Genomic DNA, 27548 nt, shown 5'->3' with positions numbered 1-27548 from the left:
TTGAAATGATTTTATTACTTAAAATATTTTTTAGTTTAAGACTAACCTGTGACTCATAGTATTGGGACTTATTGAAACAGTCATTGGTTAATGATCCTACACTCAGGAACAACAATCTGGAGAGTAATAGGTAACGATAAATGTTGAAACAAACAAAATCAATAAAATGTTATGTTTTTAGATTAATTTATTTAAAAAAACCTTTAAAGGCTGTCAGATTTTGCTTCTACCAAAAGTTGTTAGATGTCGAAAAGAGAAGTACATTTTCTACATTTTAATCGAAATAGACTCCTTTCTTTGTGTGATTCATGTGTCACCTACCAATAATAATGGCAAAATGACAAATAATAAATTACATGCTTCAAGTAAAAACTCGGAGATGGAATAATTGACAGCAGATTTTTGGAAACAGTTCTTCCTCCGGGCCTGTAGGGGGCACTCGGGTTTTTTCACCCCTCACGGCTGTGCGATGGTATTTACGGAACATGCGCAGAACGAACTTCCTTTTCCCAGTGCAGCGGAGTCCTAGTCCTAGTCTGTAGACTTTAGTCTCCAGACTAGTTGATATCAAAAGTCTGCGAAATGGTTAGTAAATCTCAGTAATATCCACCGATGTGAACTGTTTAGACGTTATTAATGTGTTTCACCTTCGCTGTTGAAGCGATGTTGGTTTTAAGTGAGCGGATGATGTAAGATTTGCTCTGACTTGAGGCTCTGTTCCAACGTGGCCTAGCGGCTGCGGGCGCCTCTCTGCTGCGTTGTGTTTTTCAGCACCTTTGTAACGATTCCTCTGTCGTTGTCCGTTATTTTTTAGATCTTTCCCTCATGTCTTATGCATTTTTCTCGTTCTTTTCTCACCAAACTCTTGTTTCCGGTGTAATATTGTCCAGCAATCCCCTCGTAATTTTAAACCTGAGTTTGTCTCTGTCCGAGAAACCTCCCTCGCCATGCTGGCGCTAGTGAAACATTTCATTATTGAGTCTAATTAATCAAATTTTTTTTTAATGATGTGCGTCTGACTCTTTTCTGGTCATTTAATTTTAAGTAGTGCAATGTTTTTATTCGGGAACTGTTACAGTGACCCACAAGTTTCACAACCTAATATGAGTTTAACTTCTGAACTTGTGCCACTCCAAATAAAAAGCATTGCACTTATGTGAGACACATGTTTCTGTATATCGTGTGTGTAACATTGGTTTTAGTCTTAGCTTTAAATGTGATCTTTCTTTTTCCCCAGGGGTTCGTTAAAGTTGTCAAAAACAAGGCCTACTTCAAGCGGTACCAGGTGAAATTTAGGCGAAGGCGAGGTAAAATGCACCCGTATGAGATTTTTACTCCCTTCTGGTCAATTACATGCATGTAATGTATAATATATGTATACTGATGTATGGCAGTTCTTAAGACCTGTTGAAAATACATATCAGGTAGTGCTGTGAGGTGCCCGGGTAACACAGTGCATCAATAAAAGAAACTGTTCAGTTGAGTGTGGTGTTGTATAGGAATGTCAGAGATGCTCTGCTGGGGGTTGTTATAATGACATTTGTGTTGTTTTCTCTTCAGAGGGGAAGACTGACTACTATGCCCGCAAGCGCCTGGTCATTCAAGACAAGAACAAGTACAACACACCCAAGTATAGGATGATCGTGCGATTCTCCAACAGGGACATCGTCTGCCAGGTGGCGTTAGTTTCTCGATTAGGGACTGAAATGGTGTAACGCTGGTGTTTGTAACCAAGTTGCTCCTTAAGTAATGGGCAAAAGTGTTTTTGCTGGATTTTTATGTGGTGTTAGTCTTTTGGCCATGTGCAGAGAATGGTTGTTAGCTGTTGTATTTAAAGGGTCCTCTCAGGTGTCTAAGTGCATGTCCTAAACTGCATATGCTACAAAGTTGAGTCCTAGTTCACCTTAGAGAAGATATTTTATGCTTGTAAATGGTACCACAAGCTTGTAGTTGGGGCTTGGGTGACTTTTTTTAGAAACGTATCTAAAATGCTTCTCTTACCTCGAGTTAGTTAGGTCGTTACATGTGAGCTTTCGCTGTTTAAAATTAATGAGGACTGCGGAAAATCTCATGGAAGCTGGATGTTACACATTATATGGGCTTGACAGTTTTTCTCTGTTGCAGATCGCCTATGCTAAGATCGAAGGAGACATGATTGTTTGCGCAGCCTACTCGCATGAGCTGCCCAAGTATGGCATAGCTGTGGGTCTGACAAACTACGCTGCAGCCTATTGCACTGGACTGCTGCTGGCTCGCAGGGTAAAACTTGGCCTCTCGCTTAAATTTTCACATTTTTCGTTCTCATAGGCTTTGCATCGATTAGATTGTTTTGTATTTCCTGTGAAAAGGTTTGAAGTTGCATCTCTGACTTACTTTTCGCTGTCCAATTTTTCTGACTTTGTCTAGTAAAGCTATTGATTGTTGGAAAGAAATGTCCTCTTAAGTTAGATGGGTTTTAGAAAGTTTTATAAGTAGCAGTTCTTTGCACATCTGTTTAAAACCTAAGTGCTTCAGACTTTATTTCCTTGTGTGTGAAGCATCAGTTATGTACTAGACCTGGTATTTTAATGTAAGTAACCTGCTGATGTATCAAAAGGTTATTTCAGTTGAACTGAGACTATTAAAACTATTTGGCTTTCTGATATGTGCCATTGTGGGCCTGTTGTTAATCTTACACTTTACGCTTTATTCAGCAACTTTTTTTCACCTCTCCTAGCTGTTGAACAAATTTGGCCTGGACAAGATTTACGAAGGCCAGGTCGAGGTGACGGGTGACGAGTTCAATGTGGAGAGCATTGACGGCCAGCCAGGAGCTTTCACTTGCTATCTGGATGCTGGGCTGGCCCGAACTACCACCGGAAACAAGGTGTTTGGGGCTCTGAAGGGTGCTGTGGATGGCGGCCTGTCCATTCCCCACAGGTAATGGGTGGGGCTCTACCTCTTCATATGCTGTTGCTTTAGATGGAGTCAGACTAGTTCTTCAGTTGCTAAGTGTAAAATTTTTCCCCACTTCCTGATGCTGGAATTGGGTATATGCCCCCAACCCAAAATAGCCTTAGTGGGTATTTGTGAAAATGCCCTACTGTAGATTAGTGTTCTTGGCTTTGTCTTCGTGGAAATCATTTATCCCTTGCATCGGGATTTATGAAGGTGCTCCTGATGCATGCATGTTTGGCAGATGGTCTTTTCTATACTCCTCTTAATACTCCAGCACCAAACGGTTCCCTGGCTACGACTCTGAGAGCAAGGAGTTCAATGCAGAGGTTCATCGCAAGCACATCATGGGCGTCAATGTCTCTGAGTACATGAGCTACCTGATGGAGGAGGATGAGGAGGCTTACAAAAAGCAGTTCTCCCGCTTCATCAAGAACGGTGTCAGCCCTGACACGGTGAGGATGCCATTGATGGTTTCTCTCCTTACTGTGACATTAAGTTAATTGCAGGCCATTGAATGCAAATACAAAGCTGCTTGATGATGATGCCTTTGGGGCTGAGCAAATTGTAGTTGGTCCTTCATTTGCACCACTGATGGAATCTTGTTTCAAGACGGGACTGAGAGCAGCTTGTGTACGTAATGCGTGTTAGTTAAATGGCTTTTGATGTCCATTTTGCAAATGATTTTTAAAATTCAAGCATATATTGCACAGTTCAACTTAGTCTACAGAACATTTTTCTGATCTTTTAAGCCTTTTGTGAACAAATGGTGGGTTTTTTGCTGAACATCCCAGCCAGTCATCTATGTTCAGCATCAGATGCGCGATAGATGCTAGAAGTAATATTTCGCCTTAATGGTAGATGAATAATTTCTGAAATAAAGACAAAAACTTAAATGAATTTCTTGGAAAGTCACTAATGGTGACTTGGAGCAATTATCTTGTGGTCAGTAAGATCCTGAATAATGGAAGGTCTTTCAGCTTGTCAGATGTTTGGCTCACACAACTTCATCAACTTGAATTTCAGATGACTGGTTTTTTTTAAGTAAAACAACAACTTTCTTTAGGGTGTTGGTGAGACAGTACTGTTGTGTATTCACTTTTTTGATTTTTGACAGAATTGCTAAGCCACATTTGCCTTCTGGTGTGATCTAGTGAGTCTTTCTGGCTGCATAAGGTTGTAGGTAAAGGTTTTGAAAGACAGTCAGCAGAAGGCTTAGAAAACTAATTTGGTAATATATGCCTTTAATCGGTTGCTATAGATGAGCCAATTTAAAGTACATGATGTTGCTATAGATGAGCCAATTTAAAGTACATGACTTTTTCCTCTCCAGGTTGAGGAAATGTACAAGAAGGCTCATGCAGCCATCCGTGAGAACCCAGTCCATGAGAAGAAGCCCAAGAAGGAGGTCAAGAAGAAGAGGTGGGTTTTGCTTGTAATGTGGTTAATTGAATAATCAGGTCTGAGAAATATGTGGAAATGTTAGTTGCCACTCTGACTTGCAGCTTTGAGAAAGTGGCTTGAAAGATCTTGAACAGTGCACTTTAAAATCTTGACTGGAATATGGATGCTTTATTTCAAAATGCATTTCATGTGACCGCTACAAATTTTGTGCAGGACAAGGTATTTGTTTTGCTGTTGGACTCTGGCAGTTTTTGTCCATCACACACGTAATTTTGACATCTATTAGAATGCAATTTCAGAGCTGTGTAACTGGTTCTGCCTGTTGCACTGGTGAATGTTGATGAAATGCTGCCCATGCAGGTGGAACCGTGCCAAGATGTCTCTGGCCCAGAGGAAGGACCGCATTGCCCAGAAGAAGGCCAGCTTCCTGAGGGCTCAGGCAAAAGAGGCAGCTGACAGTTAAAAGGCTGCTTCCCTGCACGAATGCCTCGGCAGAAAGTAACACTTTGTTCTAATAAATGTATTGAAAAGACTCTGAAATGTGTTGTGGCGCTTATTTTACTCTGATGCATGAATAAGGTAGTCTTAAGGTCTGGAACAGTGACAAGATGTTCAAGCACTGTATCCTGCAGGTAAGTCAGTCTTGTTCTCCATTAAGAACCCTTTTTCTTAAATCTTGTTTCACTGTGTTCTGAGCTGCTCAAGATTATTTAGCCATTCTAGAAACATGGACTACTGTCTTTTCGGGATTTCTAGGTGCAAGATGAATAAGAACTTAATAGGTGATGGTGCAACATTCTGAATTTCCCTGAAGACAATTTAAAATCTGTTTCTCAGTATGGGTGAGACTTCCCCATTTTCAGATGTGATTTGAGTAAAACAAATTTTCTCAATGTACTGGTGTGCAGCTTGTGTGTGAGGTCATTGTCACAAACATCCATTTTGAGACGTTGCAGCTTCTGTCCCTGTTCATAGGTCACAAACTTGGTTTCCAGCTGGGTGTAATGAGCACGCTGATGGTACGAAACTACAGGCGTAGAGTGTGATTCAGTGCGGGGTGTCGGAGGTTCGGCCACAATTTTGCAGCGGGACAAAAAGCGTATTTTTCACCTTGCTGCTTTGAGGCGCATATCTGAAACTCTTGCACCAGCGTGATGTCTGGGGAAAAATTAGAGCAATGCTGTTCTGTCCCTGCCTTTTGCCGAAATTTTCAAATCTGCAGTAATTACTGCTTTTGAAATATTCACATTAAAATCAATGTCTTCGATAAATAGAAATTGTCTAAATTATGAACAGTGGAGCTTTACCTCTTGAAGTTGAACTTTTTCTAATTTTGTCCTAACAGTTGCATATTTTTGGATCATTTTGCTTTCTAGGAAGCAAAATGTAATGTTTACCTGCCAAGGCCATAGATCATAGTAAAGGTACACTCAAACGGAACAATTCCAGCATTTTCAGCTCCTATCAGTGTTGGTGACTCTCTCAGCACTGTAAGAGGCATGCTGTTGCCATAGAAAGTAAAGCTAATGAAATTGAAAGCTGCAAGATGATGAACATTGCACCTGCTTAAGTGATGAACTCCCTTTAATAATCAGGACTGAATATTTAGCTTAAGTTCAGTGTAACTTGATATCAGAGTATGTTAAAAGTATTGTCTATATGTGGAGTTTTAATGAAAAACAAGTGTAATGAATTTTACTGGTACAGGTAACTGGAGTTATGATTTCCAGTCCCTGTGTGTGTACTTGAGTCACTGATACTATGATACTGTTTATACTGGAGTATACTTTTACTTCATTATTCTTTACTAATTACTCATGTCTTCTATATCTTATATCTTTTGTAGTTCAATTTTTTTTACATGTATAAAATACTTAAAGGAAAGAACTTGACAAAAATTGCACTAGCAGATGCTGAAAGCTCATCACCGAATCTCCAAAGTACCGCAAATTAAAAAAAAAAATCATGCAAGTTACGGGGTAAACAGTAATTGGCACTGAACAGGAGTTTGTGGAGACTTATTTTCAGTCATTTTAAATCAGTATTTTCTTTAATGTTAAGTTTTAGCGCATTTTATATTTATTGCTATATCTAAGAATGTTACTAAACCTCAGTGAATAAGTGAATCAAGCTATTTCACTTAAGCTTTGTGTTCCTAATGAAGTCAAAAGTAGCCAACTTGACAAACATTGCACATGCTTATAGGATGACTAGCACCCTTTTCATATTTTTCATTTTAAAGTAGACGGATTTAATGTTTCAAATTAAAAATCACCAGTGTATCAGCTGCCTTGGGCACTGTTATCAGTGCTGTAACCTGGTATTAGATGTATGGTTGAGGAAAATTTAACGTATAAAAGTTGTGAGAATTTTAAATGCGTCTGGGCTTTAGTTGAAGTGTTTACAGAACCAAATACATGAGTAAATATGAAACTTGTATTGATTGGGTCAATTTTATCAGTGACTTAAGTATCTAAAATGAGATGATGGTTCCTTATGCTAGAGTGCTCTCGTTTCCTCCTACAGTTCAAAGACATGTTTTAGGTGAACTGATGACAAATTGCCAATTTTCTGTGTGTGACTAGTTGCAATCGACTGCCCCACAATGCCTCTGGACCCTGTGGCCCAGCACTGGCCAAACAGCTACTGATAATGAAAATAAATGACCTTCTGCAAGTGTAGTTGTCTTAAGAGAACAAATTCTTTAGAAAAGCAGAATAAATCTAATCCAATTTAAAACAAATTTTCTTCCCTCACTGGAGACAACTGTTTTTAACTGTGTAATTGTACAGTACAATCAAGTTAATGTAAGCTCACTAAATTACGTATGTAATTCTCCTATGTGGCTCAACATAAGCAGGAAAGAGACATCGTGTCGTACGTCTTTTAATGTGCAAATTGTTCATGCTATTTCCAAACATACATGGTAAACATCTTAATGCCTGGATTGTTGCAATTCATTTTTTTTTTTTTTTTCTTAAACAGCAGCAATGGCCTTCAGGACAGAATGTACTACATAGTGGTTTAAAAATCTTAAAATGTTACATATACTTCATATTTGAATTAACAAAACGTTTTAAATGAATGAGGCAACAGCAGCACTAAAATGCTGTAATTAGTGGAACTTCCTTCAGAAGTGAAAAAACGTTGCACGCTGGCGTAGTCGGCGGAAGAGAATCTTCATTATGCTACATCCGAAGGCACCCTTTCGCACCCCGCCCCAGGCTGAGCTCTCCTCCAGCAGTGTCGCTTCCTTATGGCACAATTTAGGAACAAAACCCAACAAAGTTTGCACCAAAAGCAAAATCCCTAATATTCAATGTACACGGTACACGAATCCACAAACGGCAACGAACAAACGAAAACAAAAACGTCATGTGATTTCTTCTCAGTTTGGATATAAAGCATTTTTCTCCAGAAACCGTTTGAGTTCCCGGTGGTTTTTTTTTTTTTTTCCCCCCCCAAAGGCCAGAGTAAGAGGGCGGGAAAGGGTGGTCAGTCCTAGTGCAGCAGAGGAAACCCTTACGAGTCCTTAGTGTGGGAGATCTTCTTCCACAGCAGGGTTTTCAAGTTGTTCAGAATGAGCGAGTGCTCCATCTCCATCTGGTCCGCAGAGCCCTTGAGCGCCATGCAGGAATAGAGCTGCTTCTCCAGCTCCTCGCGGATCTCCGAAGGCGCCCCTCTCAGGAGGTAGTCCTTCAGTGCCCGGCAGGCCTTGGCCAGGTTGGGCTGGACCACCTCGGTGGTGCAGCGCCGTTTAGTGAGGTCACAGGAGGTCTGGCAGTCAGCGCCGTAGATGCAGTCGTCGTCCACCTCGCAGCGGCGGTCCCGCATGACGTGCCGGAGCACCGTCTCCGGCACCACTCGTCGCAGGTCCACCGCCTTCAGGTCGTGCTTGTCGTTGTAGCCGAAGTTGGCGGCGCTCACGTCGCACATGAGGAAGTTGCCGAAGGGGCCGTGGAAGACGTCTTCGACGAACTCCAGCAGGCCGATGGAGATCTTGGCTTTGCGCGGCCACGAGGGCGTGAACCACTGCTCCATGCTGCGCCGCAACCCCCGAGGGATCCAGAGCTCAAGCAGCCAGGGGACGCTGATGCCGTACAGCGAGGTGTACTGCACCTTCTCTGTCACGTACAGGTCCCCGCAGAAACCCATGAGCCTGGGCGTGTGCTCCTTGTCCTGCAAGACAATCATGAGCAGCACCTCGTTGAGCTGCAGCAGAGCCCACGCTGACTTGGCCTCCGGCAGGGAGATGTGGCCGTCCTTATTGCCGTCGGCTACGGACAGCACGTGGCTCACCAGCTCCTGAAGGTTGGCCTGCTCACCCACTTTCTCCTGAAGCAAGGTAACAGGCACGTGTTTAGCTGGTGTCCTTGCTCAAAATCCACTCATCTATTTGGTCTGTTCACCTACAGCAAATCTACGGCCTTCGGAGTTGCCAAGAATTCACCTCGTTTTCCACGGTAACAGGAATTTTTGTGGTTCTTGAAAACACCCCTCCTTTAAATCCCGGCTAAAGACCCACCTGTTCGAAATCACTAACAGGCAGCACATTCCAGCACTCCTTTCTCCTTACAGTTAAGGCTGAAATTCGCACATTTTCCTTACCTTTAGATGACTGAAGACCATCTCCTTGAACTTTTCAACGGAGGTTCCGCGGGTGGGCTTGTCGAAGAGCACAGCCTCCTTCCTGGGCTCCATCTCGGTCCCCAGGTTGTAATGCAAGATATCGTCAATCTGGCACTTGATGACCCCCTCAAGATCCCCCCAGCTGCCAGTGTAAACCTGAAACAAGGAGCCAGTCAGACAGTGGAGTGGGTGAACGTGGGAAACGCGGACAGGGCCGAATTCACGAGGACAGTCGGCACCTGGTCTGGCACCTGGTCTCTCACCTGGTTGTTTGGCTTGGCAGACAGGCATTTCCCCATGTAGAGCGTTCCTTTGTCACACAGGCTGCTGCAGGCGGAGCCGTCAATCACCCCCTTCCTGTATTTATCACACTGACAGGGACGACACAGATGAGCGCTCCACTCTGGACCGTCCTGCCAGCAGAAACTGGAGAGCAGTGATTGCTTTTTTTTTTTAAAAAAAAAAAAACCCAACCCAACCCTACCCTCCTCCATCTAGCATCTCCACCGGCCTCCTCTATAAAACCCCCACGATGGTAAGATGCGTAGATCACTGACAGCATGGGTCTCACAACAGCTGTGACAGCGAAACTAAACATCTGCTTTCGGAAGCCACCCGGGAGCAGCACCCTGAGCTCCAGAGCGAGCCGACGTCTTCCGCTCGCAACGTTCTTCAAGGTGAGCAGAGGGAACACCATGAATGCTGTGAACACCGTGTGGAGTTCATTCTCCTTCCAGCAGGGGGCTCCACGGCACCACTTGAGCCTTATTTTAGGAGCTTCTCGAAACAATACCCATGCAGACAAGTCTTGCGTTACATCCCCACATGAGGAGGCCTGTATCGCTTCTCGATTCCCCCCGGATGTCTCGTATCTACTGGATGTTGTGTTCCTCACCGAGGTGCGCGTGCTCCCTGACAGCGGCGAGGGAGTGAAAAGGCGCGTGATCGCAGCGCTAGCGCGGTCGATTCCGTGCCTCTACGCGGTTAACCGGGAAGCGACCGCAGCGGGGGGGAGCACGGCCGCGTCTGGTGACGGAGCCGCCGCCGCGCTGGGTTCGGTTCGGTTCTCGGACGCAGCAGAAGGAGGAAATTTAAGCAGGGGAGAACGTCCCGTTCGGTTAAGAGCCCTGCGGGGTTTCGCGACCAATAATCCGCGTTTTATCATAATGTCAATCAACAGGCAGAGGTCCTTATCCGGCTCCGAAAATCCTTTCAGAACACAAAAAGGAGCCGATAACGCAGTTTGGAGATAACGGCCGAACGGGGGAAACGCTTCGCGTTTCGGTTACCTTCGTGACGGCTGTCTGCACGACCGACAGCTGTTGGTTTCGGGGATCTTTACGGGTGGGGTACTTACGATGGTGTTCTTGCACTCGTGCCCACGACACAGCTCCGTGTACGAGGAGTACTGCACGTAGAGCACCCAGCTGCTGATGAACACCGCCAGCCAGGAGAAGAAGAGGTACTTCATGCGCAGGTAGGAGAAGCGAGCCTGCGGGGCAGAAGGAAGGCCGTGGCGTCAGAGGGGCCGCGGCGCGAATCCCGAGACGTCGGATCGTCGCGCGCTCGAGCTCAAGCGCTGCTGCGGGGGGGGGGGGGGCCCGACGAAGTTCTACAGGGAGGACTTTCGTTCCAACGTGAATAGAAACTAAATAAAGGGTTAGAACCAAAGAAAGAGAGAAAAACACCACGGGTGTTTAGACACGTTCGCAAACAGATGGCGTGTGCCGCGTTCATCCGGCCCTCTCTGAACGGAGAACAACCTCTGTGCTTGGCGATGGATACATTAGTCCAATTAGGGGAATAATTAGATCAATTAAGCGCTTAAGTGCTCAGCTGGAATGGAAACCTACACACACACACACACGGCTTAGTGGTTCGACCCGCATCTTTCTCTTCTGTGCCCGAGAAGCAGGTGTGCGCGATGCGCCGCCCCCCTGAATGGGCAGCAAACCGAACCCCTGTCTGGGTCCGGCCATCCAATGGCAAACTCATTTTAAAGTCGTTTACCAAAGCCGGCTTTTTTGGCAACATCAAGCTATTTATTTCCCACCGGAGATAACTGACCCGACGAGCACGTGCGCTAATTTCTCAGCGAAAACAGGCAGCGCACACGACGACCCCGCCGCCGCAATGACTCCTCCAGCTTCCGCCCCGGATTTAATGCGACGCGGTGAATGCGGATGAAGTCGGTTACGCTCGTCACTGCTACGGTGAAGAAAGGCAGCTTTAACTCTTCCTGAAATGTGATTCACTCCGTGTTGAGTCAGTGCCGGGATGCCACTAATTAAAATAGCTGATTAACACTTGTAATGAAGTCTCTAAAGCGCAGAGGTTGTTTCCGTGGCGACAGGGTCACGGAATAAACAGGCTATTGATCCTTCGATGTGTTGGAAACAGAACATCAGAAGTGGTGAAATCGAGGGCAACGGTGTCAGCAGTAGGACATCCTTTTAGTATAACTCTAGATACAGATACACCGGTTCATCGCGTTACAGACGGTTGAGCCATTTACTATTACTGTGTATTACTAGCTGACTTTTTTTTGAAAACTTCATTGGCCATAGACGGCTCTCAGGTAGTTTGCCAGCAGTGGGACCAATCAGAGTTCAGTGCTGACCAATCAGAGCCCAATGCTGACCAATCAGAGCTCAGTACTGACCAATCAGAGCTCAGTACTGACCAATCAGAGCTCAGTGTTCCAGCCTTTATTGCCAACCTATTTCATTCATGGGCTGGGAAAAATGTGAGTTTACATGTACAGTGTTTAAAATTAAGCTGAGGAGATGCCATCAAGCTGTTATTTGAAAAATAGAACCTTTTTGTTATCTTGTGTGTATATTTTGGCTTTTTCGCAAACACTTCTTTTACATGCATGCTTTATCTTTCGCACCCTCTCGATTTACTATGCCGTGCGAATGTAGGGGTTTTTTAAAATTCTCGGAGAAAAGTATTAGACTAAAACCCTGGCCACATTCAGCTGTCAGTTACGCACATTTATGCATATAAACACCCACTAACCTCCATGCCCTGCATGTGCTGATTTCCACAAACCCTCCACTTCTCTCTTTCTACAGCAGTTCATTCCGGTGAATGACTTTTCCCTCTTTACTAAAAATTCTGCACCCAGCAATGTAGTAATCCATGGGTTAACCAACCTAAAGGACACAATCTATACATCCACCCTGACATGAAAACTTTTACTGGGCACAAATCCACCCTAACCCTAAAAAGTATACCTTCTAGATGTTCACCTACGCTTCACACGTGCACTATCAGTCTCCTGACTGCCGAAGGATACGACCCTCAGCGATATTCAAACTCCCAGGTTTGTATCTCGGCCTACTGATGTAACACCCTTGAGCAAGGTACTTTCTCTGAACTGCTCAGGAAAAAAAAAAAAAATCCCAGCTGTATAAATGGGCGAATAATTATAAATAGAACCCTCATATTATAAATTGCTTAGGGGAAAAAAGTGTCGACTAAATGGGCAAATAACTCCGCATCCGCTCTAAACAAATAACTTTAATCTACCGTGCATCCAGCTTGCTAACTATTCGCTTGTACGGTTATAAGTTCTGTGCGAGACGGAGGCGAAGGGAAAAATGTTACACGTGAAAATACGCATGAGAATTGGCGATGGACGCAGACCGTATACGTCGTCTCCAAGCGCCCCAAGGTGGGAATTCAAGACGCGTTTCACGAAAGGCCCTCAGCTCTGCAAAAGAAGCGCTGAGCTTAATGGCTCGAAAAGTACGGATTCCCGCGGCCGTTAAACTCGCCCGCTTCTCACCGCGGCACCTTGCGGAACCCGCGCCGAAGCCGCGATCGCATTTCTCGAAGCCTGCGTTATTTCCCTAAGCATATGCGATCTTATTAAGACGCTCTGGGGAGCAACTGGAGCAAATGAGAGCGTGCGAGAAACGCGGCTGTGCGCGACACGGTTGAGGGCGCACACTCTAATGATATTATCTAAGAGCCACCAAGGTAGGGAACTGCAGCTCTTGATTCCGCCCCAAACGCACGCTAGTTCGCAAACCACGGATCGCACCCGAACGATCAAACGCGTTCCGTCTGCGCACGTGTCGGTCTAAGTCGCCGGGGTCCGGAGCCTATTCCGGAATCGCTGGGCGCAAGGCTAAGGGGGTACGCCGCGGACGGGGTGCCAGACGCATCGCAGGGGAGCCGCGCACGCTCTCGCGTACCCGTTCGCACGCAACTGGGAATTTAGCGTGGGCCATCCGCCCGAACCGGATGTCTCTGGACCGTGAGAGGAAACCAGAGCGCCCCGGGGAAACGGACACAGGCGGGGGGAGAACACGCGAACTCCCACAGAGACCGAGCCAGATTCGAACCCGCGCCCGAAAAGCCCAGGTGCTGTGAGGGATCGCTACGTGCAGCGCCGCCGTGCTGCCCCGGTTTAAACTCCTTAACCATAGTTCGGGGAACAAGAAAGCAGTTCAGCACATCGCATCTCTCAACAAACACGCCGGCTTCCCCTTTCTAGATAGAGCGTCTATTTCGGAAACGGAGTATTATTTAGAGAATCTGACGAAATAATTTCACCGCAGCTCCTCTTACGTTCCGGACGGCAAGGAAGACAATCGCGGCGTTTATAGGTCGGCGAGGCCCTTGGACGGCTCGAGCGAACCGCGACGTTGCTTCTCCCCAAACCCCTTCTGTTCAAGTCCTCGGCGTCCGTGCAGGGAAGGGCGACCGCCAGCCGCGATCCAAAAAGCCCCAACCGGTAAAGGTGTCCAACTCGGCAGAGGAGGGGGGATGCGGCCGAAAAGAACGAGCGAGAAGGTTAAGATTTATTTATCGCGGCCGGATGACTAGATAAAGAGAAAATCTGCATTAAAAATATATGGATTAGCAGGCGCTTGTTATGCGAGTGAGGACCTGCTTCGGGGGAGGAGACGTTTGAAGCCGAGCCCGAACTCGTGCCGAAGACGGAATGAGGGAAAGTGGTGCGTACAGCGCTGTAAAGCCCAAAGAGATCATACCAGCATCTATATCAGGTCAGGGGATAAATAGTTAATGGATTCCGCTGACAAAACACTCATGAAAAATAGAGCAAATAACACAGATTGCGTGTAATAAATAATTCAATATGCGAAAGACGGAAAACTAAAGTCTAAACCAGAGATGTCAAGTCCTCTATCCACACCGCAACGGATCAGGGCTGGGAAAGTTTGAGTCGAAACATGTTCGTTTCTGCGTTTCGAACGGGAATCTTAGAGAAAAACGCACACAATTTCGAGGCCCAGCAGGTGGCGTGGTGGTTAGAGCTGTCAATTTCCACTCAAAAGACTCAGGTCTGAATCTCCGCTTCTGCTGCAGTTCCCATAATGAAGGTGTTCAATGTTAACTGTGCCAGTAAAATTACCCTGAAATGGGTAAATGACTGTAAACTCCTCAACGGTGCAAGTTGCTTTGGAGAGAAGCGTCAACTAAACGAACAAACGTAAAAGTACCCGTCCAATGGAGGCTCAGGATGGTCTGCAACCTATCCTGGAATCATAGGGTATGAGACAGGGTACCTCAATAACTGAGGTCACCCAACCAGTTACCTGCATATCTAAAGCAGTCTGACTAGCTACCTGGATTACTAAAAAAGTGGAATTACTAACATAGGCCAATTACATTTATTTATTTAACAGACACTTTTCTTCAAAGCAACTTCCAATGAACTCTATGTAGTGTTACTAGCCCACACACCTTATTCACCGCGGTGACTTACACTGCTAGATACACTACTGACACTGGGTCACTCATCAGTACATCAGTGGAACACGCTCTCTCTCACTCACACACTATGGGTGAACCTTAACAGCATGTCTTCGGAGTGTGGGAGGAAACCAGAGCACCCGGAGGAAACCCACACAGACACAGGGTGAACAGGGATCGAACCCATGTCCTCTCGCACCATCCAGGTGCTGTGAGACAGCAGTGCTACTCACTTTGCCACCAAGCCACTCAACCAGCTACTTGGATAACTAAGGTGGTCCAAGTAGCTAACAGCGAACAAAAGTGTGTGAAAGGCGAGCGGCGGTGGGGAACGCGAGGAGGGCGACGCTCAGCCTTTCCTGCCTTGACATTTCTAATCGGAAATCTAAGAGCCGCTCTCCCACCGTCGCTCTTTTGTTGGAGACGAGGGGGAGGGGGCCACCGGGACATTTACGAGCCGCCGTGACGTTTTGGGGACGAGAAAGGAGAGCGTTTCTCCCGTCTATTGCTGCTTCCAGGTGGAGGAGCGGGTGGGGAGTGGAGAGAAGAGGAGAGGAGAGGAGAGGACAGGAGAGGACCGCAGGGGGCGGTGGGAGGACAGCACCCATGGCGCCCGCTCCATGTCACCTTGGTTCTGTCGCAGGCCTTTTTGTCTTAGTTTGCCATGGGTGTGTGTGTGTGTGTGTGTGTGTGTGTGTGTGTGTGTGTGACAAACAAAACAAACAGTAAGGGAAAGGGGCGGCTAGTGAAGGCAAGGCTCAGAGGAGGGGGATGCAGAGGATGCGGAGGAAAGAGGACGAGAGGTAAAGAAAAAGACAGAGGCACAGATGGACAGACGGTCTCGGGTACACAAAGGCCGTTTGTCCTCTATCTGTCCAACAGCGCCGTTCTCGAGGGACAGCCCCTGCTGCTCTTCCCTCCGTTGCCCTTCGGTCGTCTGGGTTGACTCAGAAAGGAGTGGGCGGGGCCTGGGGAGCGAACGGAGAGCGACCAGGAGTGACCGGAGAGCGACCGGAGGGCGCCCGAGGTGCGGACTTCGAGCCCCGGTGACCGACCTGTCCTTCAGCACACATCGCCTGGCCCTCCCGCTCACCCGTCTCCCGAGGTTGCCATAGCGATGGGGAGCCCAACTTGACTCGGCATCGAAACGCAGGACCGAAAAGGCGAAACGCTCGGAGCCGGCTGCTCCGGGGAAGAAACGAACAGATGAGATTCACGTTTACTTTCGAAGAGCCCCTCCTCAGCAGATTCTGCGGGCAGCGAACGAAACGACGCCTACAGACGGGCTGCCGGTCGGCTCATATTTGTGACATTGTCCTAAAATAGCGGGACTAAAGGAAGAGCTTCAAAAGATGAGCAATAAAGGCGAGTTATTTTTAGGAGAGCCGTGCGGCTCGAGAAGGGAACCGAGGTCCGGGAAGGCGGAGGCGGCCTCGTCCTCTGGCGGGAGCTCCCTTGACAGGGTGTCCGCCGCCGTCGAACTGCTCCGGCCCGGCGGACAGATGCCGCCCCCTCGCCCGCTCGCCCGCCCGCCAGCTCACCAAGGGAAAAGAGCCACGCTCCGAGCGCCTTCCTCCACCGCTCTCTCCCTCTCGCTTCCTCGCCGTGCCCTGACATCTGTTCCCGCAGCTGCGCCATTTACTGCAGTCGGCGTGAGGTTAGGAGCAAAGCGCACTTGATTAAAGGCAAAACTTGCGCGACCGCGAGGGGGGCTCGGAAGAGGGCCGAAACACGGGCAAACCGCGGCGCTCTCTCTCCAGGCGCAGCTCTAACGAGAGTCCCGTCCCCGTCCTGCTCGGGTTATTCTCAGTCGGAGCCCCTTAACCATTTCTACGCCGGGCGCCGCTTAAAGCATCGGCTGAGAACAAAGCAAAATGCCCCGTAATAAATTTGACAAAAATGCGGTATTCGCTTAAGGCGCCAAACCCCGAATACCTTCACGCAGAATTACATCATGTATCATTTCATTTCCTTTTAAACTGGAAACAAAATGAACTTTATTTAGTTAGAAACTGTTCATTTTAAAGCAAAGGCAAGCCTCACCGACACCCCGATGTCCATCCACGTGGTTCTCGACCTACGACTGGGGTTTCGTTCCAACAACCTGCCTGCAAATCAACTTCGTCACAAATCGTAATCCCCCTTATAGTGTATTATATGAACCATAAGGACATATATAAAAAAAAAAAAAAAACAACACGTATGAATGCTGGTATAATAGAGATTCTTATGTCTGTTCACAATTTCCTACATTATTCATGCTAAAATAACCCTGATACAGACATTAGAAGTACAGTAATTATGTTTTTCTACCCCCCTATTATTTTCACTTTCTTTAATTTCTCAAGCTACCGTCTTGCCAGTTTTCCGTTCTGCACCGCCACAACGGTCACGTTTTCTCTCGCTGGCCTTTTTAAAGAAAGTAACTTGAACGGAATCGCCATTCGTCCCGGAAATAAAACGGCATTTCTGCAAATAAAATGCAGCGGCTGAGAGACACACTAAGTCAATAAGAAATATGGTGCATTGCAGCAGTGGGGTGAACCCGTTTTATCGTACCGCAGATGGAGCGCTTGGTGTACTGGGCGTTATGACCAAACGCCGGCACTCCAAACTAATAGGATAAGGCCGATGGGACGTTCGGTCAGAGGACGACGGTCCAGCCCGTCCCCGAACTCAAGCCTCCGGCCGCCCTCCCAGCCAGGAAGACGAAGGTTCGAGCGGGGGTCCGAGGCGAGCCGGACCTTCGCACCCGTCGGTCGGCACACGCGGCGAGATGCGAGCGGCGGCCGTCAAGGGTTAAAAGCGCCGCGGGGCGGATTATTTTTAAAGAGTTTCGCAGCCATCGCCTTCAAGGCAAACGCTGTAAAAATGTCTCCGAATTGTAAATGGATCCATTAAAACAGCCCGTGAAAGAAAACGGCTCACCATGGTAATATTTTGTGCTGGCTGTTTTATGCGATGCAGCCAGCTCTGTGCAGGCACTGGACTTCAGGGTTTTATTTTGTGTGTGTGTGTGTGTGTGTGTGTGTGTGTGTGTGTGTGTGTGTGTGTGTGTGTGTGTGTGTGTGTGTGTGTGTGTGTGTGTGTGTGTGTGCGCGCGCGCGCGCGCTTGGAACAATGGCATTGTGGGTGGGGGGAATGACTCGCCATAATGTTGCTGCAGCTTCTGCTGTATTGGAAAGCCTGGGAACAGACCGTCTCGTCCTAATAGCCACCACTACAGTCCTAATGTAACCTTCTGTTACAGAATAGTTATTAAAAAAACAAAACAAAAAAAAAAAAAATCACTGTTTTTGGGCAGGGCGATTACTAAAGGTTAGGAAGTTTCAAGGAAATGTCAGCCCTGATATAGCAGCTGAGCCCAAGTGACAGCATCCAAAAAAAAAAAAAAAAACAAATTTTAAAAAATTTAATCAAAACCCAGGTTTTTCCAGATTTTTCCTTGTTTTTTTCAATACCCTTTGCCCCTGGAGTTATTCGTTGTCCCAGACATATTAAAGCTAAATTTTTAAAAAGGGCGCTCACGGCAAGGTGTCTGGCCGCTGACGCAGGACCCACCGCCTCCGCGATGCCTCCCCTCTCACGGTCGACCGCTCTGCACTCCGTGTCAATCCTATTCCATCACGCGCGGTTTGGAAGCAAGGGCAGGGGGGGGAAGGGAGGCCGTGCGGTTGGGACACGTCATTGAAGCCTGACGTACTTTTTCGTTCCTGAAAATTGAGTCATCCAGGGAGCGCAAAGTCTTGTGTACATCGATACAGTCACACACACACACATTTTCAGAAGCGCTTGTCCCATACGGGGTCGCGGGGAACCGGAGCCAACCCGGTAACACAGGGCGTAAGGCCGGAGGGGGAGGGGACACACCCGGGACGGGACGCCAGTCCGCCGCAAGGCACCCCGAGCGGGACTCGAACCCCAGACCCACTAGAGAGTCACAATGGAGCCAATTTCAAAAATCCGTTTAGCAAAGGATCTCCCTCACACGTTGGCACGTCTTGGTCGCTCACCTCTCCTTTAGTTGATCTTAAGAGCGTTTGCTCAAGGTCGCGGGCAAAACTTCCGCAAAATACTGGTGCGGAGTTAAAGCTGCCGTGACAATGGGAGGTATTATTCCAGTTGCTCCTTCATCAGCCGGTTTGGAGGAAAAAAGCAGTGTCCCTTTGACAGCAAACAGACCCAATTTGGATGCTAAAATACTGAAACGTTGCCCAGCAGTGCTACCGGTTGCCATGGTGACATCACAGGTGAAAACCAAAGAGTACGTTAAAATGACAGGTGCTCCTTCGCTGAAGCCGGGGCATATAAAGGATGCATGTGCCCGATGTCTACAGGTGGCGCGATCCATACGAAACCGGTTGCGTTACGTCAACGGGCCGAGCACCTCGCACACCGCTACCCTAAACTCTCGCATCACCGGCGTGATCGGATGCAACAAGGGCTCATTTCCCTCCAGAATTGAGTTCGACCCATAAAAACCCAAAAGAGACACGACACTGAGAGCAGGCGGGAGCTTCAGGGATCTCCAGGAAACTCGAGAGGACATTGGGACTGTCCCAGCTGGGTCAAGGGAAATTGTGCGCTGTGGGACGAGGCGGTCGGGGTTCATCCCTTTTTCGCTGCGCTATCCCTCAGAGCCATGGGTCAGAGGGTCAGAGGGTCAGAGGGTCAGAGGGTCCCCCCCCCAACCCCCCAACGCCCTACCACTTCACCACCACCTTCAGACCTCATGAGAGTAAACTGGAGAAGGTGGACGTTCCACGAGCAGCCCGCTGCCTGGAGTGGGAGCAGGGAATGGAACCCGAACCCAAAGTTGCCAGTAAAAAAAGAAAAAAGAAAAAAAAGGTGGCTCTCGCTGCAACTAGCGCCCGTCACCACCAGCATTTCAATAGGATCTGGCGCCCGGTGAGTTTGAGAGACCGGGAGACGTGACGGCGACCTTTATTCCGTGCCGGAGAAACGGAAGGCGTGGATGCGCCTCTCGCCGGAACACGAGTACGGGAGGGTTTCGGGAGGACCCCGAGCCAGAGACGAGGGCAGTTGCGGAGCTCATTCGGCCTCGGGAGTCTTTAACCCGGCTCACGTAGGCAGGGAGGAAGTCGGCGCAAAGGAGCGGTCATTAAGCAGGCGTTCTTCCCAATGGACCTTGAGTGGGGAATGTTAAAGTCCATCCACCGCGAGCAATTAAGTGCCCGCGCCGGACGGAAAACAAACGTGGCCGGCTTCGCGGGGCAGTTCTCCGAGACTTTAATGTCGACGAGGAGGCCTTGTTATCGTCGGGATTCCCGCAGCTGCCCTTGGCCGTGGCGGGGAGGGAGGGGGGGGGCTACAGAACACTACCCCTGGCTGCTAATGAGGGGATTATCGACTGCTTTCCTGTTCCATTTCATTAAGGGGTGGGCTGGCTAAGTGATACCCTGGCGACTCCAGCTTTCCCCTTCTGCCTCTTTCCGTACCCTATACGGCGCAAAGCCTGTAATGAGCCTCGAACCTGATCACACATTCAAAGGAGAGACTCGTACTAATGGTATGTAAATGGGGCCGACGACCCCAAAATAGCAACTAGACACAAATGCTTATAATACTGTATAATAAACACCAGGACTAACAGTACGATAGAAAGAAAATAAGAACTCGCTTACATGTATCTATTCAGATGACGCTTTTCTCTGAAGCGACTTATGCTGTTAATCTACCTGTAATTATTATTTACCCAGTTATACAGCTGGGTAATTTTACTGGCGCAATTTAGGGTATGTACCTTGCTCAAGGGTACTACAGCTCGAGGTGGGATTCAAACCAGTGGGTCCAAAGGCAGCAGCTCTAACCGCTATGCTACCAGCTGTCCCTATTTTTCCGCCGCGTTCATATGCAATAAATACACACGAGAGAATAACTGGGTGAACAAATAAAAACAGCCCTTTATTGCACTAGCGAAGCTTGGCATAGGGCAGGGGTATTGAAAGCTACTGCTGTACTCATCAGTGCAGGATTCAGACTCAAAAATCTCAGCAGTGTGACTCTGTCCATGAGTGACCCTTATATATATAAAAAAAAGCATTTGCAACAATAATAAATTTTATTTAAATATTAAAATTATATCTTTTTGTCCAACCGTTACATGGTTGTCACGACAGGCCGAGAGAACCGGGACGGAAAGACCCAAGTGCGGAGTCGTTCGTCCGGAGTCGGAGGATCAGGCGAGTTCTCGGTATCGGGGACAAGCGGAGGGTCGGTCGATGGGCGGTCGGGGTCAGAGCGGGAATCCACGGGCGAGGTCAGGAGACGAAGCGAAGAGTCGGTCGAATGGCGATCGGAGTTGAAGTGAAGATCCGCGGACGAGAAACAAAGCTAGGGGTCAAAACCGGAGAACGTGAACTGAGAATTGGAGATGGGTATGAGCGAGGAGTCACAAGGAAGGGCGGTTGTCTCCGACGAGATTCCGCAAAGGTATGGGAGCCGAGGAGGGTCCTTTTAAAGGGTGAGCGGTTAATCGGGTGCTAGAGTTATGTTATCGGTTGAGTTGTGGGCGTAGACGTGACAATAGCGTCAATTACATTTGCATTTACATTTATTCAGACGCTTTTCTCCAAACACGGCACACGTGTCTTTCCATACGACGGAATACCAAACGGAATTATGCTGGAATGATTCTGCAGTGTCTCAAAAACCTGCTAATCAATAGCGCTGGAATTACCAAATGGGGTTAGTGTCTCTATAGCAAACCTTCATCAGTGCACACTGCTGGGAAAGAGAGAGGAGGAGGGGGGGAAAAAGAGGGGGGAAAAAAAAAAAAAAAAAAACTATTAACATGTTTGGGGTTTTTTCGACCATGTTTAAATGAGAAACATTATTAAAACCTTCCTTTGAATTTAATGACCGAGACTCAAAGCTGAGCCTTGGATGATGTTCCTAAGCACCTGCAGCGAGTCTCGAGGGCTCCAGCGCCGGCTGACCCCAAGGCCCCTCGAATGGCATCGGCATTATTACGTTAGGAGTTCAACCATTATTAGGCAGCTGAAATATTCAGGAAGGTCCTCACAGAGAAGGAGAAGGAATATGAAAGCAGAGGCACCACATCTCCTCGGAGGGTATAAATCACACACCCGTGACATTGCCCCCTCCCTGGCAGGAAGGCAGCCGGGACTCTCTACACGCTTATGAAAGACAGACTTCCTTAACGTTAACCCTGATTTTGGCAATGATCCCACTTGGGGTCTTGCGACTGCGCAGTAGACGCTTCAGTACTTTGCCCTAGGTGTCACGTCTCGGGCTGGCTGGCCGGCTGTCCTTCTGCACGCCTCAAATCTTTAGTCGACCGATGTCGTTGGGGGAAAGGCTGACCGTTCAATGGACGGTTTGGAGCTCACATCACAACAAGACCGCCCCTCTCCCGGTGTGGCCGACCGTTGAGCTCATTCCCCGGGCGGACTCATGTCCACAGCTCACAAATGCTAGGGTATTACATGGGGAAGATCAACCGGCAGTGATGTGTCGGTCCCGGGTGAAGACGATCAGGTCTGTTCAATGAGTGCGGTGCGGTGCGGCGTAGACCGAGACCAACTAACAGGAGCCTTGGGGACACGGGTCGTCTCCTTCGGTCTCCAAGAAAGTTCACCAATGAAGATCAGCGTTCACATTCCAGAGTGTCAGTTCTTCAGCTCCTGGCTTCAGTTATCATTTGGCCTCATTACGACACATTTATAAAACATTTATAATCATCACACAGCACAACAACCTTCAACTGAATGCGTGCATATAGTAAAACCCAAAAATTATGTATAATACAAGCACAATCAGTTACGAGCAAAAAGACAAAAGCTTTGCAGAACGGAACTTCGACTTTACTACGGTAGTTCCGAACGGGGAATGATCTGCATTTGTATGGATTCGGGGACGGAGACCCATGACTACTTGGAAAAACCAAGGAAATTAGCCAACATGTTTGATTTCATCTACCTCTGACATCTGCTTCTTCGGCTACGACTCTTATTCAGCAAAACTCCCGAAGCTCAGCTTCAAAGGACCTTCTGACAGCTTCGTTGCCCAATGTCACACGGAGACGGCATTAAAATCAATTCCCGCTTTCCCAATATGATAAAAGGAGTGTATAATTAGTCGCGCCGGCGATCTGCAGGAAGTGTTACGGGCTGCGCGGCTCCGCGAACTTTGTTCCTTCGCTTTACTCGATTCCTCTTCTGCACACCAACGTTCCCCGCGACACCTTCCCTGCTGAGATACACCGGATTCCGTCAGACTCGTCCCCCTCCTAGTGTTATTCTAACGCGTCGCACGTTGTCGTTTCTGCGGATAAAAAAAGAAAAGAAAGCGTCGCAGTTGTAGAAAAGATGCACCCGTGCGTCGCGCTCGTGGGGAAGATCCAGCGGCCCTTGGAGCCGGAGATGGACGTCCAGTGCCGGCAGCGTGTCGAAGACCGCAGGCGCGAAGGCGTGAAGAGGCCCGGGAGTCCGTCCATCACGCGCGAGGAAGAGCACGGCTGTGCGCCGCGGCGCAACTTTTCACATTGCGTTTTATACTCTCAGATACGTCGTGCTTCAGGCAAAAGTTTAAGTTACGCAGAGGCACACAGGTGTAACAGGAGGGGATAGTTCGACATTAATATTCATTAAACGGTAATGAACTTTGTAAAGTGTTCTGCTGACATTACATCTTGCTTTTGCTTCACATAAACGCGGGCAATTTATTGACTGTGCGGCTTTAACTGGCAGCACCTGAATAAACTCATTGGCGTTATCTAGAAAAAAGCTGTGATTCATAACAGCTGCAGAAATACAAAAAAACGTCATTTGAAGGACGATGAAGGGACGTTGACTTTCACCGCGTCCCGAGGGCTGCCGAGTCTTCGGGGGGCTGCGACGTGAGCCATCTGCGAGAACCCAGTACGGCGCGATCCCCCAGACACCCTGACCGAATCAGGGCGACGCGGGCTGCCAAACGACAGGCTGCGTTTGGGTTGAACCGTGAGGGTTGATGGACAAACATAATGGAGGGGGAAAGCAGGGCGATTCCCATCTTCGCTAACCCACTCCAACCCTTCAAAAGCTACAGGGAACCGGATCGTGGCAGAAAACGTCTAAAACCGACACTTGTTCCGCTGCCTACTGAAAGCTAATCTATTATTTATGGCCATAATGCTGCTCCTCTGAGCTTTATTTCTAATGGGATTACCTTCCCAGCAGTGGAAAGGAGAGTGATGTCGGCTGGGGGGATTAGAGGACGGTAATGGACAACTTTTTGTCACGCATTTAAAAGGCAAGAAATGTCTCCAAACCGGGCCCATTAATCAATTCTTTGACATAGCAGAGTAACGGATAATGGGGGAATATTCCAGTGCAGATGGTGGGAGATGTTTGGAATATTACTGCTGCTCGGGGAGTCGCGCGGAAGCGGCGAACTCGTCCGTCGCCCATCCCTCCGGATCCCCGGCCGCAGCCGACCGGACGTAGGGATGCAGAGCGTCCCGACTCACTCGTGGCGTGACTGGTCGGACAGGTGTCGGAGAGCGGGGCCCGCCTTAGCCGTTACCCTGCGGTCCATCATCATCATCATCATCATCGCTTACCGCGGAGGGAGGGCCGCGAGCGAAAAAGCACGAGCTCGGCTACGGTGGCGGGCAACGGCTCGGAAAGAGCGAAGAGCCTCGGCCGCGTACCGGACACCCCGCTCCGTTCTCTCGGCGCGTTCCGCCAACACTTTGCTCCCGTTCGCCTCAATTTATAGCCGCCTCCTGGACGCAGCAACTCTGGCAAGCTCGCGTTCCTCGGGTGTCCTGCCAACGAGCGCATTTGGGTTCGAGCGCTCCGCCGTCAACGACCGCTCGGCCTTTGGGACGTGGCGCGTTCTCCGATTTCCACCGTGCGCTAGCAGAACAAGCGTTTGTTCGCGAGTTTCTCCCGCACGCCACCGAGCTCCAAAACAAAACCCATTTGGACGATATTTCCGTTCTTCCCCGCGAGCCTCTGAGAACGAAGCCGAGCTGCAGACTTAACCTTCGCGGACAAACCGAGCGGTCCACGGCAAAAACAAACTGGAAAAAATGTATCGTCGTTAACCTTGAATCATGTCTTGCACAAAATATGTACCGCAAGCTTGGCTGAGTGAGAGGGGGAGGTCATTCCACCACAGCAGAGCCAGAACCGAGAACCTCCATGCTTTACTTTTCGTGCGCGGGACCACCAAGCGAGCAAAAGTAGAGGAGCGAAGCGGTCTGGTGGGGGTGTAGCGATTGATCAAGTCCTGGAAATAGCTAGCAGCAGTTCTACTGATGCGTTTGTAGGCTATAAGAAGGGTCTTGAATTTGATGCGGGCAGCTATAGGAAACCAGTGCAGAGAAACGAGTAGAGGAGATACATGGGAACGCTTTGGCAAGTCAAACGCAACTTGTGCAACGGTGTTCTGGTGCATCAACATTCAGCATTCTGATGAACCCTGGTGGTTCTGGTAGAGACCAGAACCACCAAGGTTCATCAGCAAGGAGTTGACGTTTCCCCAAGTGCGGACCGGTCGGGCGACCCGTTTTCAGTGCTTCCTCCAGCACCTTGGGACTCTTTCCTTCTACAGCCAACACACACAATTAAGTACCAAACTGGCCATTTGACACAAGCCCTCAATTAAGTGTGGAACTACTCATCTACCGCTAATTTGTCATCCTAATGGATAGGCATGCACGCGCAAGTCCCGCCATCAGATCCGACGCCGCTCCGCAAGCAGGAAGCCGTTTCCTCATTTAATCCGAGCATCGCGGCGGACACCTAAGGCCGGAGGCCCCGGGTACGAACGAGCGCGCCGCAGCCGAGCCGCCGCGGAATGTTAAAATTGCCGCATCAATAAAACCGACAGAACAATCTGTTTCATTGTTGAAAAACTGTCATTTCTGAGAATTCCTGGCAGGCAGCCAGAAGATTTTTTTTTCCCCCCCTCTTTATCTTCCAAACCCGAGGTCTCTGCCACAGTGGCGCTCGTCACTTTTCTGATGTCTGAGCTCCAGGGAGTTGATTCTGTCGGCCCCTCCGCGGGGGGGGGGTTCAGAGAGCCCTGCAAGGGGCTGGTGATGGAGCGCTGGAGGCTGGAGCTGTGGCCTTCTGTCTACGGTCGCTTAGGGGAGGATGGAGGAGGAGGAGGGTCAGTTGATGACTGCAGACCGTCCCCCCCCCTGCCAAGGATGAGAGATCAGGCTGGGGGGGGCGCATTTTTCATATTTTCACCGTCTGCTCTTCCAAGCTTGCCTAATGAAAGGGAGAGAATAAACAGAACCCTGGGAGGGAAGCTCTTGAGAATTACTGCATATTCCATTTGTTTAAAAAAAAAAAAAAAAAAGTGATTCTTTTGGTGCCTCAAATGAACTTTTTTTTTTTTTTTTTTTTTTTTTTTAAACTAAGACCGATGCCTTTGTGTTTGCACTTAGCATTTTCAGCTGCAGGGGGGAGATAAGTGTTTGCGAGCGTACCTAAGTGCTCTCCCAAGCACAACTGGGAGTCGCAAATTCACAGGGCGATGTGCAGACGGCTCCCGAACGGAAAAAGGGATGCAGGCGGAACCGCGCTCCTCGTCTTCTTTGTCTCGGTTGCCGAGGGAGGGGGAGGAGGGCAGTTCAGGTTTGCGAGTTTGCGAAACGACGTTACGCAACTCGCGTTAAAACGAGGCTGACCAGGTCGGGGAGGCCGCGTTTCCAGCGCGAATAACCCCGCAGAAGGCAGCGGTCGCGGAGGTCGACGCGGAAATCCCACCGCCAGCTCCCCTCCTTTCCAAACGAGCCGCGCCAGCGGAGATCCAATGGCACGCAAAGCGTATTTTGCATAGATTTAGCGCGACCCAAATACAGCAAAGAAGCTTAAGAGCATGGCAAAGTGTAAAAATGTAAATGATTAAACACGAGCCAGATTAGCGCTTTCCACCCAGACGTCGCAACCAGGTACATTTAGCCCCGTGGCGCGAGAAAGAGACTCGGGCAAAATGGTAAATTCATGTGGCGCAACAAGGCCACGCGTACTCGGCCTCGCTGCCCATTTCGCCGACAAGCGAACAAGCTCCTTGCGGACGAAGGCCCGGAGCCGCGCGCTCCGCCGCTTTATATCGGTCAACCATCCTCAGCGCGAGCGTTTGATCCGACGGCGCCCTCGTCGCGTTCGGAAAGAAGCCGAACGGAGGCGGGAGCGTCGACGAAGCACGTTTGCCCAGGTCTCGACCTGCGCCGGACCCCGGAGCGTTCGGCGGCTCCGAAGATCGCGCTGCTCAGAGTGCGTTCGTCAAAAGGAGGCAGGGCTTCTGCCTTTCGCATCGAGTCTGAAGAAAAGGGGAAAAAGAAAAAAAAAAAAAAAATCATGTTCCTCTCGGGCCGAGGTTCACGCTGGAGGAAATTTGAGTTTTTCGATTCCTCTTTTTTTATTCCGCCACGAGAAGTCGTCCCGATCCGATCTTGGATCTCACCCTAATAAAAAGCGCAACGTTCTCGGGATCTGTTAAAGTGGCAGTCCTTACCCTCGGCCCTGGACTCGGCACGCTTCCGCAACGTGACGCGTCAGAGGTTACTAGAACTTGTCATTCCGTCCGCCCCAGCAAGCGCGTCGGGCTCCCGCGCCCATGGCTGCTTGGCGATAACATTCAGAAGGGGTCCGAGATCAGACGTCCTTAGGTTCTTGGTTCTGGCCCCGACTTGATGGAATGAGCTCCCTCCGTCCCTCAAAGCTGCTGAATCCCTTTCAACACTCAAGAAGGGTCTCAAAACCAACCTGTTTCAGAACCGTTTCTCTGCTGATAACTACATAAACGAGTCCAACACCATCTGCTACGATTATCTATGTATTTACTACAGTATACGAGTGTCACTT

At 48.7% G+C, this 27548-nt stretch overlaps 2 protein-coding genes and 1 non-coding gene across 4 annotated transcripts in view; 2 read left to right on the top strand and 1 right to left on the bottom strand.

Moving 5' to 3' along the window:
* Window positions 1-488: 488 nt before the first annotated feature.
* Window positions 489-4873, top strand: rpl5a (ribosomal protein L5a). Its single transcript, XM_018730761.1, has 8 exons — window positions 489-585; window positions 1238-1307; window positions 1561-1676; window positions 2125-2259; window positions 2717-2919; window positions 3212-3389; window positions 4268-4356; window positions 4699-4873. Exons 1-8 carry the CDS (start codon window positions 583-585, stop codon window positions 4799-4801), a joined length of 897 nt encoding a protein of 298 aa, XP_018586277.1. The 5' UTR covers window positions 489-582; the 3' UTR covers window positions 4802-4873.
* On the top strand, window positions 3468-3563 carry LOC114909525 (small nucleolar RNA SNORD21). The gene has a single exon (XR_003797352.1). It is a non-coding gene; the product is annotated as a small nucleolar RNA SNORD21 (small nucleolar RNA).
* A 2335-nt stretch (window positions 4874-7208) lies between the features above and the next one.
* dipk1aa (divergent protein kinase domain 1Aa) overlaps window positions 7209-27548 on the bottom strand; it is a 33196-nt gene continuing 12856 nt past the window's right edge. For both annotated transcript variants that reach the window (XM_018731311.2, XM_018731312.2), the window contains 4 exons: window positions 10325-10459; window positions 9231-9338; window positions 8947-9123; window positions 7209-8673 (listed from right to left, as the gene is read on the bottom strand). In XM_018731311.2, coding sequence (XP_018586827.1) covers window positions 7861-8673; window positions 8947-9123; window positions 9231-9338; window positions 10325-10459 — 1233 coding nt within the window. In that variant the 3' untranslated portion in view covers window positions 7209-7860. The remainder of the gene's footprint in view (window positions 8674-8946; window positions 9124-9230; window positions 9339-10324; window positions 10460-27548) is intronic.

Source organism: Scleropages formosus, chromosome 25 (assembly GCF_900964775.1).
Source record: "Scleropages formosus chromosome 25, fSclFor1.1, whole genome shotgun sequence".
Lineage (NCBI taxonomy): Eukaryota > Metazoa > Chordata > Actinopteri > Osteoglossiformes > Osteoglossidae > Scleropages > Scleropages formosus.
Note: the sequence above shows the minus strand (reverse complement) of the source record. Positions and strands in the feature narration are given on the sequence as shown.

What these genes read in the sequence shown, in the direction of transcription:
- rpl5a (XM_018730761.1), top strand. An exon ending in GAAATTTAGGCGAAGGCGAG is followed by an intron (nt 1,308 to 1,560) that starts GTAAAATGCACC and finishes TTTTCTCTTCAG; the next exon opens with AGGGGAAGACTGACTACTAT. An exon ending in ACAGGGACATCGTCTGCCAG is followed by an intron (nt 1,677 to 2,124) that starts GTGGCGTTAGTT and finishes TCTCTGTTGCAG; the next exon opens with ATCGCCTATGCTAAGATCGA.